This window comes from Bombina bombina, chromosome 1 (genome assembly GCF_027579735.1).
Source record: "Bombina bombina isolate aBomBom1 chromosome 1, aBomBom1.pri, whole genome shotgun sequence".
Classification (NCBI taxonomy): Eukaryota; Metazoa; Chordata; class Amphibia; order Anura; family Bombinatoridae; genus Bombina; species Bombina bombina.
In genome coordinates, this window is record NC_069499.1 from 100,055,315 (window position 1) to 100,069,743 (window position 14,429).

At 41.0% G+C, this 14,429-nt stretch overlaps 1 protein-coding gene across 1 annotated transcript in view; it reads left to right on the forward strand.

The window, feature by feature from the left end:
• The window catches only part of TRIP11 (thyroid hormone receptor interactor 11), a gene marked incomplete in the record, with an annotated part of 367,784 nt that overhangs the window by 168,515 nt on the left and 184,840 nt on the right, over nucleotides 1-14,429 (forward strand). Inside the window, 2 exon segments of the mRNA XM_053697549.1 lie at nucleotides 5,543-5,641; nucleotides 6,432-6,617. Of these exon segments, the coding sequence (XP_053553524.1) occupies nucleotides 5,543-5,641; nucleotides 6,432-6,617 (285 nt within the window).

Here is a 14,429-nt window from a genome sequence, read left to right on the forward strand (position 1 = left end):
ACTTCTTTTGAATTTTTACCTAAAGTTGTGAATTCCAACAACATTAGTAGAGAAATTGTGGTTCCTTCATTATGCCCTAATCCTAAGAATTCTAAGGAGAAATTGTTGCATTCTTTGGATGTTGTCAGAGCTTTGAAATATTATGTTGAAGCTACGAAATCTTTTCGTAAGACTTCTAGTCTATTTGTTATCTTTTCCGGTTCTAGAAAAGGCCAGAAAGCTTCTGCCATTTCTTTGGCATCTTGGTTGAAATCTTTAATTCATCTTGCCTATGTTGAGTCGGGTAAAACTCTGCCTCAGAGAATTACATCTCATTCTACTAGGTCAGTTTCTACTTCCTGGGCGTTTAGGAATGAAGCTTCGGTTGACCAGATCTGCAAAGCAGCAACTTGGTCCTCTTTGCATACTTTTACTAAATTCTACAATTTTGATGTATTTTCTTCTTCTGAAGCAGTTTTTGGTAGAAAAGTACTTCAGGCAGCGGTTTCAGTTTGAATCTTCTGCTTATGTTTTTCGTTAAACTTTATTTTGGGTGTGGATTATTTTCAGCAGGAATTGGCTGTCTTTATTTTATCCCTCCCTCTCTAGTGACTCTTGTGTGGAAAGATCCACATCTTGGGTAGTCATTATCCCATACGTCACTAGCTCATGGACTCTTGCTAATTACATGAAAGAAAACATAATTTATGTAAGAACTTACCTGATAAATTCATTTCTTTCATATTAGCAAGAGTCCATGAGGCCCGCCCTTTTTTTGTGGTGGTTATGATTTTGTATAAAGCACAATTATTCCAATTCCTTATTTTATATGCTTTCGCACTTTTTTTATCACCCCACTTCTTGGCTATTCGTTAAACTGAATTGTGGGTGTGGTGAGGGGTGTATTTATAGGCATTTTGAGGTTTGGGAAACTTTGCCCCTCCTGGTAGGAATGTATATCCCATACGTCACTAGCTCATGGACTCTTGCTAATATGAAAGAAATGAATTTATCAGGTAAGTTCTTACATAAATTATGTTTTTCTTCTTAAAGCAGGGAGAGTCCACAGCTGCATTCAATACTTTTGGGAATACAGTACCTGGCCACCAGGAGGAGGCAAAGACACCCCAGCCAAAAGCTTAAATACCTCCCCCACTTCCCTCATACCCCAGTCATTCTTTGCCTTTCGTCACAGGAGGTTGGCAGAGAAGTGTAAGAAGATTTCGGAGTAGTCACTTATGGAGGATAGTACTCTTCGAGATGGGACGGGAGTTTTAAGTAGTCCTGTCAGCCTCTCAGTAAGAGCATGGATAAAAGAGTCCGGAGATGCAAGGAGAGTCTTTCTGTGAAACCATCCCAACTCATATTAACAGCTCCACAAGCAATCAGCGTTGACGAGTTTCGCTGCCTGCTTTCTTCACTCAAGTCCATGTAAGAAGCAAAGCTACTATCTGTCAAACTTGAAGGACTGTGTTGCTGTTCCACGGCATAGATTCCGGTAAGATTGTTTCATTTTCCTTTCATTGTGGGAATGTAATGTAAATGATAGAAGACAGGGTCTCAGTGGGACTCCTTTATCTTTATGGAATCAAGGGTGGATTTTGCATTTAGGTTCAGACTGGCGCGCCTGCGTGTACTGCTATGGCATGTGTTGGCGGCTTTGGAGGATTCCATTTCTGATTCGTCAACGGATCATCAGGCCTCTGAATCAGATGACAAACAGCGCTAGATGATGGAGGGATGAGATCCTACTCCTGGTCGTCTCTTGTTTTGTGTGTCTAATCCCATTTCTGTGCTCCTAAGGATTAGGATTTCTGACAGGCTGGTCCTGTTAGTGTTTCCATTCCTCTTTGACGTTCACATGCGGGTGCGGCCTACTTTCTTTTGATCCGGTTAGGATTTCTTTATTTTGGAGCTTGTGGCTGTTGTAGATTTTCCTTTTTAGGGAAATTCTTTTTCTCTGGTATTTTGATGCTAGCAATTCTATGGTCGCGATAGATGTTGCTTCCGGCGGAAGTAAAAACAAAATAATAAAAAAATTATTTAACAATGTTTAAGCCTCAGAGCTTCTTTGCCTGTCGTTTGTCTGTTTAGTCTAGCCCTGCTACGGTTTAGAACTTTCAGTTAGCCTTGAAGTGTTTGGTTGTACCCTGGTCAGCAGGCTGGTCCTGGTTGGGTACTAGTTCACTCTGTTCTTTTGAGGTTATATCAGACATTTTGATATCCTTGATATCAGGCTGGCCTGGGTACTAAGTTTGCTTACCTCTTGTTACGAGGTTGTTTTTTTTGTTTCTACAAGTTATAGGAGGCCCCTCTATCTTGGATATCAGGCTGGCCCTACTTTATTTCATCTTGGTTGGGCGTCCGATGTTTGGTCGTACTCTATACCAAGTGTTTTGTCCCTGCATAGTTTACATGGTTTGCTGGGATTACGAAGTCTGCTATGGCAGTATATTTGTAGTTCCTGAGGTCCTTTGTGCAGACATCAGATCCTCCCTTTTCGGAAGGGAGGAATCTAGCTCCTGTCCAGAGTTCTCCAGTAACTGGTGTAGGGGGCGATTATTCCCCACTATTGGTACTCCTTGTGGATGGGATTGTCCGATTTTCAGATATCTTTTTCCAGTGTTTCTCTCCTCTTTTTTGAGGATTGCTGTGCTTTTCGCTTCCCCTTGCCTTTTGGGGTAGGGCTTTCGGTCATCTGGTTGCGGAGACTTGGTTCTTAGGGACCGTTTTTGTCCTTGCAGTATCCTCTTTTTTTTATCCTATATACGTGGGGATCTGGGGGATTGTTATGCAGTCTCTCTTGCCGTCAACCGATAGGAGTTTTAGGATGCTCGTTCATTCCTTAATTCCTTAAGCTGTAGGTTGTCTGAGGGTTGATCCAGACTGGATCTTTAGAGACTGTCATTTTCTATCAATCATGGAGTTCTGATCTCTTTTGGGTCCTTCCTTTGTCTTCAGACGTTGTGGGTGTTATCTTAGAAGCCTTTTGGGGCTGAGTGGACAGCCACTGGGATACTTCATAAGAGATCAGAGTTCAAGACCCCATGGGGGTATGGCATGCATCAACTTTTGTGCAAATTTAATTTCCAGGTAAATTTGTGCTTGTAATACAAGGTTTTTGGTCTTGATCCGGCACCTATTTTTGGGGGTCCGGTTTTTTAACCTAGTCCTCGTCTTTGACTTGGCAGTTTGGTTAATCCGTTTTCCAGATTTCAATAGTCTTCGATCTGTCCGGCGTTCAGTAGTAAGCTTGTTTTCCCGGTCCTGGGGAAATCGCCTTGTTCCTACTGTGGCGGTTTCTTTCTCTCTTCTGGAGAGATGGAGGACGTTTATCCTGGGAATTTCTTTACTGGAATATTTCTGGGTTTCTTCATTTTCCTTTTATCTGGAAGGCTCTGGTCTACTGCGCCTATCCAGTTGGCTCCTCCTGAGGTAGTTTTCCTCATCTGTCTCTAGGAGTTCAGTGGGTCGAGGGTTTCTCTTGTCTGCAGTGTACCCTCTCTTCAGGTTTCTGAGGGGAAATCAGGATAGGTATCCTGGATCCCGAGTTAGTCTCTCTGGGTGTCGGTGCCTCTTTCCTGCTTCTTTTCCTTAGGAACTTGTGGCTGGAGATTTATCTGATCTCCAGGCCTTGTTGATGCTGGGATCTTTTAATCTCTCTTTTCCTTGGGGACATTGACAGTCGCTTCTGTGATAGGACTGTTCGATCAGATTAGGGGTTAGGAATTCTGACTGTTCTGTTTGGGCATCAACCACGTATCTTGTCTCCCGAATGAACCTTACTTAGGTTGGGAGGCCTTGCAGTTGATTCAGGAACCTTCCCTTAGCAGGTAGTTGGTTCTTCTTTATTGGTCAGGGTGTTGTCCTCCCTTACCTTGTTTTCTAGTAGGGAGGGAGTTGGTCCGCCCTGCTTTCTGAGTTTTTTTTTTTCTCTTGTTCTTTTCCAGGAATGTCCTGGTGCAAGTTTGCTAACTACTCGGTTGGCTAGTTACTATGGTTGGACATTTAGTCTGACTGCCTATCCGACGGAAGCCTGCGGCCTTCGTTTGTGGTGTAAACGGATGTTACTATTCCGTTCCTGTTCTGCTCCCAGTTTTTTTTTTCTGACCTACGGGTCTTCAGTTTCTCTGTGCTAGTTAGCTGTCTATGGTAAGGTAGTCTTGTTGTACCTTTTGTCCCTTTGTCCTTCTGGGACTTCGGTTCTGGTTAAGGCTTTCCATTGGTTCTTTTTGGATTCATGTAGGGGGTGATCTGGAATTTTTCCTTTACTTGCTCTCCTCCGTCGGTAGAGCCTGGTAACCGCTCTTTTCGAGTTATGCTAGGGGTTTCTCTCTCTGTTTTGTCCTTGATTCTTCGGGGATTGTTTCTGGAGGTTCTTTCGGACCTTATTATCTGATTCTTCCCTTCTTTCAGTTAGGGAGAATGTGGTGTGGGAGTTTGTTGTTTCCCTTGTTCATGTAGAGGTTTTTCTTTGTGTGCTTCTAGAGAGTGGGATTTTTGTCTCCTCAGAGGCTTTTGTGCTCAGTGGAGTCCAAAATTTAGTGTGATCTTTAACTGGGATCTTTATGGTTCTAATTGATGGGCAGTTACCTTGTCCTCTTCAATATTTTGTTCTTCCTGTTTCTGTTGAAGTAGTTTTTTTTTTATCGGGTATCCGGGTTGTGTCAGGCTGTGGTGCCATCAGAATGGCTGCCTCTTTGTTCCCTCTTTGTGCATTCAGTGTCCTCTATAAGCTTGGGTATTGATTTCCCAAAAGTAATGAATGCAGCTTTTTAAGAAGAAAAACTTAAATTATGCTTACCTGATAATTTTCTTTTCTTCTGTGGGCGGCCTTAATTTCTTTTTTATTCGTTATTATGGCACCTTTTTTCACCCTGATATTTCTCCTACTGTTCCTTGTTCCCTTGGCAGAATAAGTGGTGGTGGGGGGTGGGGGGGGGGGGTGTATTTTAAGCCTTTGGCTGGGGTGTCTTTGCCTCCTCCTGGTGTCCAGGTTCTGTATTCCCAAAAGTAATGAATGCAGCTGTGGACTCTCCCCGTACAGAAGAAAATAAAATTATCAGGTAAGCATAATTTAAGTTTTCTTTCCGGGCATGGAGAGTCCACGACCCACCCTTACTCAAATTAAGACGGCAGTTTTTTTTTGTCTAGTCCTCAGGCACCTCTCTACCCTTGTGTTTATCTTATTTTTCCGTTTCCTTTCGGCCGAATGACTGGGGGTTTTGGGTAAGTGAAGTGATACTTAACAGCTCTGCTGGGGTGCTCTCTGCCGCCTCCTGCTGGCCAGGAGTGAATATCCCACTAGTAATTAGAATGTTTCGTGGGCTCTCCATGCCCAGAAATAAATCAATTTATCAGGTAAGCATACATTTTGTTTCGTCATACAAAAAATCTACTACTCATTTGAAGTTCAGACTAAGTGCATGCATTTGTTGATCATGTAAATCTACTGTTTACTGGTCCTTTAATGCAAATTTAAAGTTGATGAAAATTAACTTGTGAAAACTTTCTCCATGTGCTGAACATATTGCTTATTGAGAAATCTATATTCTTTTTACAGCATGATGAGAATGCGCCTGTAGCAGGTAAAGAGCTTTCAGACTTGGAGACGTCTTTCAATGCCCTTCAAGAGGAGAAGCAGCAACTAGAAAAAGACAAGGTATCCATAGCTCAGAGACACGCTGATTATAAATGCACTAGAGTATGTTATTAGCTATGCTATCGTTAGCTAATAAATGCCCCGTGGATTTGTTGTTGCTGTTGTTTTGTTGCCATTCATTGAGTGGGTCAATAAGCATGAAAAGGACATTAAGGTCAAAATTAAACTTTTTTTTTTTTTTTAAATTCTGTTAGAACATTCAGTTTAAAAACTTTCCCAGCTAACTGCTTCTGTTATCAAATGTACCTCTTTCTTTTGGTATCCTTTAAAATATATTGAAGCAAAGGTTTGGGAGTTGGTCACTATATCTATAATAGATACAAACACTGCTCCCATATAGTGGTCAGGACACTTCTGAGCCTACCTTGTTCTCATGGAAAAGGGCTTAGAATTAACAAAGGATGCTAAGAGCAAAGGGTACATTTTGATGCTATAAATCAATTGGATTTTTATCAAATTGTACACTTTTTGAATCATTAATGCTTAATTGACTTGCTTTCTCAAGCAGACCAGGACTGTGCACACTTGTGATTAATATAATATATTTGGATAGCAGGTTAATCCAGGGTTCATTCCTTCTATCGCTTTCATTTCATCTCAGTGGATAAAAAATAATAATTCTCATCACTTATTTTGTGTAATTCTCCCCCCCCCCCCCACAAACTGCATCTGCATTTGTACCATCTATTTCGTAAACTCCATTTATAGATCTTTTGATGGGAGAGTTTTTAGGTGACTGTGATTTTACCTTATTTATGCAGAACTAAATGTTATTATTTATTCATTTAAGAAAGAACTGCAAATGGAATTGGATCATTTAAATTTGACTTCTGCCAGGAACTATGAAATCACTTTACAAACACATAGAAAGGAACTTGAAGAGAGAGAACGCAAACTAGAGGAAGTTGTCACAGAAAACAGCACTTTATCAGCAGAACTAGAGGAGCTTGACAAGCAAAATCAAGAGGCCATGCAGGTAATGGTGTAAAACCAGCAGCAGGAATTTAGTGTTAAACAGGTTGGGTCAGAATGTAAAGCATTAAATGAACATTAAAGTTATGTTTCTTTCCTATGACATGGAGAGTGCACAACGTCATTCTAATTACTAGTGGGATATTCAACTCATGTCCAGCAGGAGGAGGCAAAGAGCACCCCAGCAAAGCTGTTAAGTGTAACTTCCCTTAGCCATAATCCCCAGTCATTCTCTTTGCCTCTGTCAATGGGAGGTTGTGCGAAGTTGGTGTCTGAAGATATTTAATACTTTTATGGGTACTTTTCCCTGCAAGCAAGGATTGGGGTCTAGCTGTGTCCACGTCAGTCTCTTTAGTAAGAGTAGTGGTGGCTTTTAGCAGTTAGAAGGCAGCGAGGTAGTCTTTGCTTTACTTCTAACACTTTGCTACCCCTTTGGAGACAGCCAGAGTTGGTTACTCTGTTCTTTCTTTTTCTACAGGTCCCTGTTGGCAGTCGGATGAGGCCATCAGACCTGCAACTGCTGTGACTGCTCAACATAATTTTTTTTGGAAAAGGGACCTCCAAAGGGGTTTGTATTTATTTAATATAAATCCTATAGTTTGGGATATGTTGCGGCTGAGCAGACGTCTGGCTCACTGCCAGGGACGGGGGATTTGCCTTTGTCAATGCCGGGCTTTTCTACAGGTTAGCCGGTTTTTATGCTTGTGGAATTCTAAGTCGAGTGATTTTTACTTCCCACTTTTTTTTACCACTGTACAATCCATTACTACAGATGTTTTTTTGTGCTTATCACAGTTAGAGCACAGAATTTAGTATGTGGCAACACCTCTTTATATACGTGGAGGTCATTTTACGCTATTCTGAGAACCTTTCATGATCTGTTTAATCGGATCATTTAGCTGGGGATACTTGCAGTCATTGTGACATATGTTTTTCGATATGCACACTTTTTATTTCTTTTAGGCAGCGCCATTTTAATCTTCCCGCTGTTATCGGATGTATTGGTGCTCTTAATCCCTAGAAGTTTCATAACTTGAGATGTTATATGGTACATGATTCCCTGTACCTCCCAGTACTTTTTATTTATATAGCACTAATGGTCTAAGTGAGAGACTGTTGATACGGCTGTACTTTTCACTCGCTTATCTTACTGCGCTGTATGGCCGTTACTCTGGCAAGGACTCAATATTGGGACTATTTGAGGAGCCGTTTCTTTCCTCCGTTAGCCATCCTGATGTCTCAGCTTGATGGCTTAGTTGGTTTGAGCTTTTTCTCATCACTCCAGTGCTGTATTTTTCTACGCTCAGTTTTACAGATTCCATGTTGGTTTAATGCTAGCGGTGGTGGAATTTTTTCTGCAATTTCTGTATTGCGTTTTTTTGGATTCCGAATTTGCATATATTTTCAACTGTATTAGCGATTTGAGTACTTTATTTTTTATTATGATGTGAATTTGAAGAGTTTATATTCACTTTTATATTGTGTTAATCCTAAGGGATTTACAATTATTACTGCCATCTGCTGTTTTTTTTCTGGTACTGACATGTCATGTCTACTGTGGCTATGTTTTAATTTACTTTCCACACAATAAGTCTACTCTGAACAGCTTTATAAGCATGGTGTCTGCTTATGCTATGTTTAGTTTTGGGGTATATTCTTAGACTATCTAGGCTACTTTAGTAGTTTTTGTATTTATCCCTCTTTTGTGTACATACTTTTTAATATTACCATGTGGGGATAGTTTAATCTTTATCAGTGGTTGGCAAATTAATTTTTCCTCCTAATTATAATAACCAGAATTACAGCATTTTCTTCTGTACTGTTTTCCTGCTTACTTTTGCTTCCCTCATCTGGTTAGGGTAGCTCTTTGTAAGTCAAAGATTTTCCCTTATATAGGGTTGTTTCTGCCTGTTGTTCTTTGGCGGTCCCTTTAAAAGAGTACAGGCAGGTGACCTTTGTATGCCTCATAGGTTATTTTTATGTGAATGCCACCTTGTGGCGTCTAACTATTATTTTCTTACTGCTTCTATATGCTGTATTCGGGGTCTCAGCTACAAGTCCATTTTGGGGCTTGGTATGAGAATCGTAATATTTTTCACGACTGCTAAATAGGTCTCATGTACCCCCCTAGACAACTAAGTTTATTTTTGGGTGTTTTCACATCTATGGTCTATGAACTTTTATTTTTATTTTCTAATATGAGAGATATGGGATGTTTGTGTCATACATCCCAGGTGATACTTAGTTTTTCTATGGTACCTTTTGGCAGTAAAGTCCAATAGTATAGTGGCTATCACGTCTGCTTAACACGCAGAAGGTTCTGGGATCGAACTTACAAGTTTTATCTGATATTACTGTTTTATAATCTCTTTCAATTGGAGATTATTGTGTTTCTTCTGGGATTGCATAATTTGCCCAGAGTTCTTTGTGTGTGTGTGTATATATGTATGTATATATGTATGTGTGTATATATATATATATATATATGTGTGTGTGTATGTGTGTGTATATATATATATATATATATATATATATATATATGTGTATGTGTGTGTATAGAGAGAGAGAGATAGAGAGAGAGATAGAGAGAGAGAGAGAGAGAGAGAGAGAGAGAGAGATAGATATAGATATTAGGGCTGCATGATTAATCGCATATGCAATTTAAAAATGCAAGAGTACGCGATTTATAACCCCGCCCACTATGATGTCACCTATGACATACAGGAGGGCTCCGCGGCGGCCATATGCGGGTAAGGAGGGTGGCAATGAACTAGCACATGGTGACTGACTGAGCTCAGGCTGAGGGGGGGCCAGGGAGCAGCCGTGTTGGATCTAGCTGAAGGGATAGCCGGCCATGCAGTGCTGAATGGACTAGCAGTGTTTTCTTGTCCGGTGCAGCAGCAAGCACAGCGGCTCCCTCCCACCATGAATAGAAAGCTGGCCAGCAGGATGCATGGTCTGCGCGCCCAAATACTCCATTCAAAGTATTTGGACGTGCAGACCGTGAATCCTGCTGGCCAGCTTTCTATTCATGGTGGGAGGAAGTCACTGTGCTTGCTGCTGCACCGGACAAGAAAACACTGCTTGGGGGGCCGGTGAGTGACTGTGGTAGTGTTCTCTTGTGGGACTCACTTGACATAGGTCACCAATGCAAGATAAAGAGCTTCTCGCCTCTGCATTAGAATCATACTGCAAACTATAGAGCTCAGCTGACTTACTTTAAACAATATTTTTTTGCTATAGAGACATTACTGCAGAATATAGAGCTTCCTCGCATTTTATATAACTGATTAGTACTGTTGCTGATTTGTGGGTGCAGTGCTAGGTCCCTCTAATTATTTTACCCCACGTATTCTCTATGCAAGGCAGTGCCATTTTTGTTTGTCTATTCTATTATATGATATACTGCACTGCACAAAATAGAATATTACTGCACGCTATGGGCAAGCTTACTTGCAATAATTCTACAGGCACAGAGATTGCTAACTAATATTACTGTGTTTTATGAAGCTTGCTTATTTTTTAATAGAACATTAGTGCTGCAAGTTAAATGCATACTCACAGTGTAATAAAATAACTGTAGGTTATGAATATATATATATATATATATATATATATATATATATATATATATATATATATATATATATATATACATACACACACTTTGTATTTTTATTCTCCCAGAGGGTATTGGACACTGAGAAGCATGTACATTAAGATTCTGTAGTAGTATAGTATAGTCCTAAATTTGGATGTTTCTTTAAATAAAAATAAAAAAAACTCTGATCTTCTCTGGGGTGAGTCATGAAGGCCGAGTGGTCTCAGGCACAAGACTCAAGATTCTCATCTTCCCAGTGATTGGGTAGTCTGGTCTTCGAATGGAGGGGTGGGTTCAGATCCCTCTAAATCCCAGTTCCTATGGCGAAACAGGGTTAGGGATTTTCTCTCTCCTGTTGGGTATTTTTCCGACCCTTTTTGGGACCGCAAGTGTCTCCTCAATTTTCTCAAGGTTCCATCCTGGAATGCGAAAGGGTCATCAAAATGGAGACTATTGGTTCCTTTCTACCCTTGGTTCAGGAGGGTCAGTTGTTGACTCCTATGGACCTGACAGTTATGTTTTTTCATGTTCCCATTCTTTGGGTACATCAACATTTACGGCATTTTTCTTTACTAGAAAATATCTTCCAATTGTTGCCCTTCCCTTTGGCCTTGCTATGGCTCCTTGAATCTTTATTAAGGTTCTAGGGGGACCTTTTGGTGGTAGTCAGATCTCTGAGAATGGTGGTGGCGCCATTCTGGGTTGACATCTTGGTCCAGGCGCCATCTTTTCAGTTGGTAAGATCTCATTTAGAGATGCTGTTGTCTATTCTATGTTCCACGGGTGGAAAGTGAATCTAGCGAAGAGTTCTCTAGTTCCAACTACAAGAGTGATTTTCCTAGGGACTATCATAGATTCTCTGTCCATGAAGATTTTCCTGACGGACGTCAGAAAATCCAAACTTCTGGCTTATTGCCTTTCCCTCCAGTCTGCTTTTCGTCCATCAGTGGCTAAATAACATGGAGGTGATTGGTCTGATGGTGGCTTCCATGGACATCATTCCTTTTGCTCGGTTCCATCTGCAGCTTTGCATGCTCCATCAATGGAACGGAGACAATTCAGATTTCTTGCAGAGGATAAATCTGTACCCCCTAACAAGACTCTCTCGTGGTGGATTTCACAGAAGAATCTGTCTCGGGCTCTTGCTTCCTGAGACCTTCCTGGGTGATTGTGACTACAGACACCAGCCTGTCAGACTGAGGAGCAGTTTGGGGCTCTCTAAAAGCTCAGGGTCTTTGGTCTCGGGAAGAGTCTTCTCTTCCCATAAACATCTTTGAAGTTGAGCGTAATCTTCAATGCGATAACAGCTTCTGTCTAGATGTGGTTTTTCAGAAGCGGTCATTGATACCATGCTTCAGGCTCGCAAACCTGTTACTCCCAAGATTTACCACAAGGTATGGCGTAAATATCTTTATTGGTGCAAATCTAAAATCTAAGGGTTTCTCCTGGAGCCAGGTGAGGATTCCCCATATTTTTCTTTTCTTCAGGATGGCCTGGAAAAAGGTTTTTCAGTCAGTACCCTGAAGGGTCAGATTTCTGCATTATCTATCCTTTTGCACTAACGTCTGGCAGACTTACCAGATGTTCAAGCTTTTGTACAGGCCCTGGTCAGAATCAGGCCTGTGTTTAATCCTCTTGCTCCTCTTTGGAGCCTTAAAGTGTCAATCCTAGCGTTTCACAAACGCAAGGATTGACTATTGAAACAAAGGGGACTTTCATTCATGAAGTATAAGATACTTCATGTAGAAAGCTCCTTTATTTGTCTCAACCGATCGGCGATTTGAGCTACTAACAAAGCCTACGGCAAAAACTTTTTTTGCTAAGAGGTGACGTTTTCACTGCTTAGCCAATAGCAGTGCGGTAAATCCGGACTGACGCCCATGGGAGCCGGATTTACCGCACTGCTATTGGCTAAGCAGTGAAAACGTCACCTCTTAGCAAAAAAAGTTTTTGCCGTGGGCTTTGTTAGTAGCTCAAATCGCCGATCGGTTGAAAACAGATAAAGGAGCTTTCTACATGAAGTATCTTATACTTCATGAAGTATCTTATACTTCATGAAGTATCTTATACTTCATGAATGAAAGTCCACTTTATTTGTTTCAATAGTCAATCCTAGCGTTTGTGAAACGCCTAGGATTAACTTTCACTTTAATCTAGTTCTTAAAATTTTCCATCAGGCTCCGTTTGAGCCGATGCATGTTGTTGATATAAAATTGTAATCTTGGAAGCTTTTGTTTCTACTTGCCATTTCCTTCTTAATATAAAGAGAGTCAACTGATTCATTCCTTACTGTTGGGAAATACTGAACCTGGCCACCAGGAGGAGGCAAAGACACCCCAGCCAAAGGCTTAAGTACCTCCCCCACTTCCCCTATCCCCCAGTCATTCTTTGCCTTTCATCACAGGAGGATGGCAGAGAAGTGTCAGTTGTTCCTTAGGAAAGTTAGAAAGTTCGTCTGGAGATGCAGGGAGAGTCTTTCTGCGAACCTATCCAGACTGCCTGCTAACAGCTCCTTAATCAATCCAGTGTTGACGAGTTTCACTGCCTGCTTTCTCCAACATAGGTGTGTCCGGTCCACGGCGTCATCCTTACTTGTGGGATATTCTCTTCCCCAACAGGAAATGGCAAAGAGCCCAGCAAAGCTGGTCACATGATCCCTCCTAGGCTCCGCCTTCCCCAGTCATTCTCTTTGCCGTTGTACAGGCACAATCTCCACGGAGATGGCTTAGAGTTTTTTGGTGTTTAACTGTAGTTTTTTTTCTTCAATCAAGAGTTTGTTATTTTAAAATAGTGCTGGTATGTACTATTTACTCTGAAACAGAAAAGTGATGAAGATTTCTGTTTGTAAGAGGAAAATGATTTTAGCAACCGTTACTAAAATCGATGGCTGTTTCCACACAGGACTGTTGAGAGGAATTAACTTCAGTTGGGGGAAACAGTGAGCAGACTTTTGCTGCTTGAGGTATGACACATTTCTAACAAGACTATGTAATGCTGGAAGCTGTCATTTTCCCTATGGGATCCGGTAAGCCATTTTTATTACATAAGAATAAAGGGCTTCACAAGGGCTTTTAAGACTGGTAGACATTTTCTGGGCTAAAACGATTGATATATAAGCATTTTTAATACTTCATAGCTTTGAGGAATTATTTTATTCTTGGGAATTATGTAAAATAACCGGCAGGCACTGTATTGGACACCTTGTTCTCTAGGGGCTTTCCCTAATCATAGGCAGAGCCTCATTTTCGCGCCTCTATTGCGCAGTTGTTTTTGAGAAGCATGACATGCAGTTGCATGTGTGAGGAGCTCAGATACATAGAAAAGGCTTTCTGAAGGCGTCATTTGGTATCGTATTCCCCTTTGGGCTTGGTTGGGTCTCAGCAAAGCAGATACCAGGGACTGTATAGGGGTTAAACATAAAAACGGCTCCGGTTTATTTTAAGAGTTAAAGCTTTCAAATTTGGTGTGCAATACTTTTAAGGCTTTAAGACACTGTGGTGAAATTTTGGTGAATTTTGAACAATTCCTTCATACTTTTTCACATTTGCAGTAATAAAGTGTGTTCAGTTTAAAATTTAAAGTGACAGTAACGGTTTTATTTTAAAACGTTTTTTGTACTTTGTTATCAAGTTTATGCCTGTTTAACATGTCTGAACTACCAGATAGACTGTGTTCTGTATGTGGGGAAGCCAAGGTTCCTTCTCATTTAAATAGATGTGATTTATGTGACACAAAATTTAGAGAAAATGATGCCCAAGATGATTCCTCAAGTGAGGGGAGTAAGCATGGTACTGCATCATCCCCTCCTTCGTCTACGCCAGTCTTGCCCACACAGGAGGCCCCTAGTACATCTAGTGCGCCAATACTCCTTACTATGCAACAATTAACGGCTGTAATGGATAATTCTATCAAAAACATTTTAGCCAAAATGCCCACTTATCAGCAAAAGCGCGACTGCTCTGTTTTAGAAAATACGGAAGAGCATGAGGACGCTGATGATATTGGTTCTGAAGTGCCCCTACACCAGTCTGAGGGGGCCAGGGAGGTTTTGTCTGAGGGAGAAATTTCAGATTCAGGGAAAATTTCTCAACAAGCTGAACCTGATGTGATTACATTCAAATTTAAATTGGAACATCTCCGCGCTCTGCTTAAGGAGGTGTTATCTACTCTGGATGATTGTGAGAATTTGGTCATTCCAGAGAAATTATGTAAGAT